Source organism: Branchiostoma floridae, chromosome 7 (assembly GCF_000003815.2).
Source record: "Branchiostoma floridae strain S238N-H82 chromosome 7, Bfl_VNyyK, whole genome shotgun sequence".
Lineage (NCBI taxonomy): Eukaryota > Metazoa > Chordata > Leptocardii > Amphioxiformes > Branchiostomatidae > Branchiostoma > Branchiostoma floridae.
In genome coordinates, this window is record NC_049985.1 from 5,358,274 (window position 1) to 5,362,655 (window position 4,382).

Here is a 4,382-nt window from a genome sequence, read left to right on the forward strand (position 1 = left end):
CCCAGACCAACATTTGCTGCTGCAGTCTATCAATAATAGCAGTTTAGCTAATACAGAAGTGGATCTGATCTGTATGATTTATAATTATGTATATCAATTTAGCCATTTTCTAACTCAAATGTTTGTATTCATACATTTTGATTAAAATGTTCAAGGGGCTAAGCCTGGAGCTATGCTGTGCATGTACAGTTTAAACTGTGAACTGGGTTATTGCGCTTAATCAAACGTGTCATTGACCAAAAGTTGTCTTATCTTTTCCAAGTTTGCCAACCAGCTGGTGAAACTGAACTACCCCAAGGTGGTGACTCTGCATGGAGGAATCGACGCTCTTCGCCACACCGGCCTCCTCACTGTGCCTCCTGCTACCCTGTGATTAGCCATGCAATATGTACATGTACGGGATATGGCAATAGATCTACATGATGTATACCATTGTTTGTATATTGTAAGGGCACATACTGTAAAATCTTGAAGCATTTGTATTTTTAAGTTTGCATTTTTCCCAGAAGCAAGTGCCAGTAGAGTTTCAAATTTGATTCTGTTTCTACAATTGTTTCAATCTCAAACTCAAAGATACCGCGAGCTCTTGAATTTCATCATGCAACAACAAATCACTGATTTACATTATTAAATTATATATTCAAGTGAAGCAATGACAGGAAATACAAAATTAGGAGCTTAAAGAGCAAAATGGATTAGACACTGCTGTGCAGTACACTATATAGGAATCATTCCATGTCATTACAGTAAAATTTAACAATTCCTGTTTGAAAAAGTGATACAAGTAACAAGAGCCTGAGCTTTCTGCTGAGTTGTCTTGCTGATGGGTCAACTTGTCTAGTTGCCGAGTGACCTGTTACCACATGCAGAAATGTCACAGGCTGTCATGTTTCAGACCTCAAGATTCCGTTTTGTTTATCCCAACAAAATACTTATTAACATCTCAGAAGTTTCAGAACGTCCGTGTACACTGATGGAGAAAATAAAAACGAAAAAAGTGGTCTTGTTTATAGCAGATTTATTACGAAAGGCAAACTTAATGTTACAAAGTTAAAAGTTATATTGAGTTAGTGAAAACGGATTGTACCATAAATGATTGTAAACTTGGTATGACTGCATATCGGAGACATTGACTGGAAGTTTGCCCTGATAGATTTCCTCGTAATAGTTAGACCTCCAGGTAATAATATACGCCAGATAATAATTGTTACTCAAGCAACTAGATATGACTTTGACTTTGGAAACGGTCAGATATTTGAGACAGCGTCCGCTGTCTTTCATCAGCGACACAACATCACTGAAGAAAGACCATGCCATGTGCCGCTTCAGATTTTCTTTTCACACTATGGAAAAGGAGGTTAAAAAAGTTTTTTTAACCGCCTTGCTCCAACTTTCTTCTTCTAAATCTTAAAACGCCTATTATATAGTTATGTTAAATAGATCTACAAATATAAGGAAGGTATTTGTACAACACATCTAACATCATTAGTGCTACAGTTAAGATAAGACTGATAAGAGAAAACAAGTAGAATGTGTGGGACTAGATATGGCAGTAAGTTAGTACTAGTTCCTAAGGTAAGAAATAAAATACGCAAAACATTTTTCAACATCAAACTTATACAGACCAACTTGCATGCAGTCTCAATTTCAAGGCCCTTTTTACAGTGCAAGTTACATTCTCGGATAAAATTTGTCCATTTTTACACATCCCTAATCTGTTGGTACATTTTTTTGTACATTCCCTCGTAAAACTGCTTTTTTACGCCCCCTTGCGATGGCACAAAAATACATTTCTCCAGTTGAGTGAAAAGCTCCCCAATACAACACATTTGACAGAAGCAATACACAAAATTTCAGACGCCATCTTCTCTTTAACACAGGGATCACATTTCTTCCACAAGAACACTTTCCTTTTCCAAGAAAAGCGAAGAATGTGGTCGACATTGGAATGAAAATTGCTTGATCATTAGTATATCTATAAAGATTTTTAGTCACTCACACTCTTGTTTTTTTTTTTGGCATGGTTGGCCAAATGGATATTCAAATGACCCTTCTGTGCTGCAGTGTAGTCACACTGGTCACATTTGTAGGGCTTCACCACAGCATGTATGGCCATGTGCTGTCTCAAGCCACCCTTCACTGCTGCTGCAAACCCACAAACCTCACACATGTATGGTCTCTCACCGGTGTGTCTAGTCATGTGACTAGCCAAGTGTGCTTTCGTGGCTGTGGAAAAGTCGCATTCTTCACATTGGTAAGGCTTCTCACCGGTGTGTCTGGTCATGTGGGCTTTCAGAGAGTACATTTCTCTCGCCCCATAGCCACAAATTTCACATTTAAATGGCTTTTCGCCAGTGTGTGTGATCATGTGTCGCTTTAAATGGTGACTCTGCCATGATGAATAGTCACAAAGTTCACATTTGTGCGGTTTCTCACCAGTGTGTTTAGCTGTGTGCCGCTTCAGATCTTCTTTTCGCGCTGTGGAAAAGTTGCAGTGTTCACAGTGGAAGGGTTTTTCCCCACTGTGGGCGACCATGTGCCGTTTCACACGATACATACTCACAGCTGTATAATCACACAATTCACATTTGTATGGATTTTGGTCAGAGTGTGTGCCCATATGGGTTTTCAAACGTGACTTAGATGCACTGCAATAATCACAGACTTTACATTTAAAAGGTTTCTCCCCAGTGTGTTCAGCCATGTGCAACTTCAACTGGCCCTTTTGACGAGAGGCATAACTGCAAAACTCACACCTGTAAGGTTTCTCACCAGTGTGGGTAGTCATGTGCAGCTTCAGACCTTTCTTGCTCACCGAAGAAAAGTCACACTGCGTGCATTTGTGAGGCCGGTTGTTGCTGTGTTTCGACATGATGTGCTCTTTGAGGTGACCAGACTGTTTTGCTGAGTAGTCACAAAAAGTGCACTTGTAAGCTCTCTCACCGCCATGCATTGTGCGTACATGCACAAAAAGACCACCTTTCCTTGCTGCCGAGAAGTCACAGTGGCCGCAGTGGTAGGGTCTCTCATCAGTGTGTTTGCACTGTATGTGCTGTTTCAGTTGCGCCTTCTGTGCTGCAGAATAGTCACACTGTGGGCACTTAAATGGTCTCTCACCAGTGTGGGTTCTGATGTGATTTGCCAGGCTCGTTGTACTGACTGTTTCAAACTCACAGTGCGGACAGCTGTGTTTCTTACGCTCCTTTTTAATTTTCACTTTTCTTTCACCTGTGTGTTTGGCCATGTGCTTTTCTAAGGATATCTTTTGGACTGCAGAATAGTCACAGTAGCCACAGTGGTAAGGTCTCTCACCGGTGTGCACAGCCATGACATGCCGCTTCAGGGCGCCCTTCTGTGCTGCAGAATAGTCGCACTGCGGGCACTGGAACGGTTTCTCGCCAGTGTGGGTCCTGATGTGAATTGTCATTGATGTTTTATCTATCGTTTCATGCTCACAGTGTGGACAGCTGTGTTTCTTCGGCTTCTTTCCACTTTCACTTTCACTAGCATAACTTCCTTTCAGGTTGTACTTCCTTGGTGGACAAGATTCTTGGTGCATCTTGAGTTGTTGTTCTCCTGTCCCTCCATTGTCTGTTTCAGGACAACTGGGTCCCTCTCTTGACTCTAGATGCTCACCTTCAGTAGATTCCATCATCTAATTTGAGAAAAAGGGATTGGGTTTAGTCATTGATGAGAAGCCATTGGTGAGGTACCAGTAAGACCTTGCTCGTATGTCATATGCAAAGTTGTCATATGCACAGCCCCATAAGTCTAAAAATACATGTATCAACTATAAGAGTGTTCAAGAATCAAACTGTGCATGCACATGGTTAAGGCCTCTGATCATGAGACATTGACGAAATATTTTTGGACTTTATTATATCAAAAACCTCGTTGATTTAATGATTATATATATAATGCAAACCATGTACATCTTGACATGTATATAGTATGATTAATTCTGGCCATGGGGTTTACAAAGATGTATTTGAAATTTGTCTATGAACAGGAGATAAATTAAACAGAGAAAGTGCTGTAAATCAATCAACTGAATGAGCACGCAACTATATGCATACCTTGTAATTAGAAAACTTAGTAATTAGTGCGAAAAGTTACAAGTTACAAGGTAAGAAAACGGCTTTACTGTATACTGCAGTATCAAATTGCAAATATAACGTTCTACTTCAAATAACCAGCAAACTATTAAAATGAATCTAAAAGATTGTAATGTATTGCCGTTATCCAACAGCCAGTATTAAATCGACAATTAGGTGTGAAATATTCCTCCCTGCCCCTCGCGTGCCACCAGTTTAGTGTTAATTAGTTACTTTGCATCTGAAAGAACTGACTTCATGGGCGTTGACCTCGCTAGAAATCTAGTT

At 40.2% G+C, this 4,382-nt stretch overlaps 2 protein-coding genes across 2 annotated transcripts in view; one reads left to right on the plus strand and one right to left on the minus strand.

Annotated features, from left to right (window-relative positions):
• The window catches only part of LOC118419576 (TBC domain-containing protein kinase-like protein), a 12,366-nt gene extending 11,747 nt beyond the window's left edge, over positions 1-619 (plus strand). Inside the window, exon 27 of the mRNA XM_035826022.1 lies at positions 263-619. Within this exon, the coding sequence (XP_035681915.1) occupies positions 263-373 (111 nt within the window). The 3' untranslated portion in view covers positions 374-619. The remainder of the gene's footprint in view (positions 1-262) is intronic.
• Positions 620-1,800: 1,181 nt separating this feature from the next.
• Positions 1,801-3,489, minus strand: LOC118419547 (zinc finger protein 600-like). Its single transcript, XM_035825980.1, has one exon. The coding sequence runs from the start codon at positions 3,425-3,427 to the stop codon at positions 1,988-1,990; it is 1,440 nt and encodes a 479-aa protein (XP_035681873.1). The 5' UTR covers positions 3,428-3,489; the 3' UTR covers positions 1,801-1,987.
• Positions 3,490-4,382: the final 893 nt, after the last annotated feature.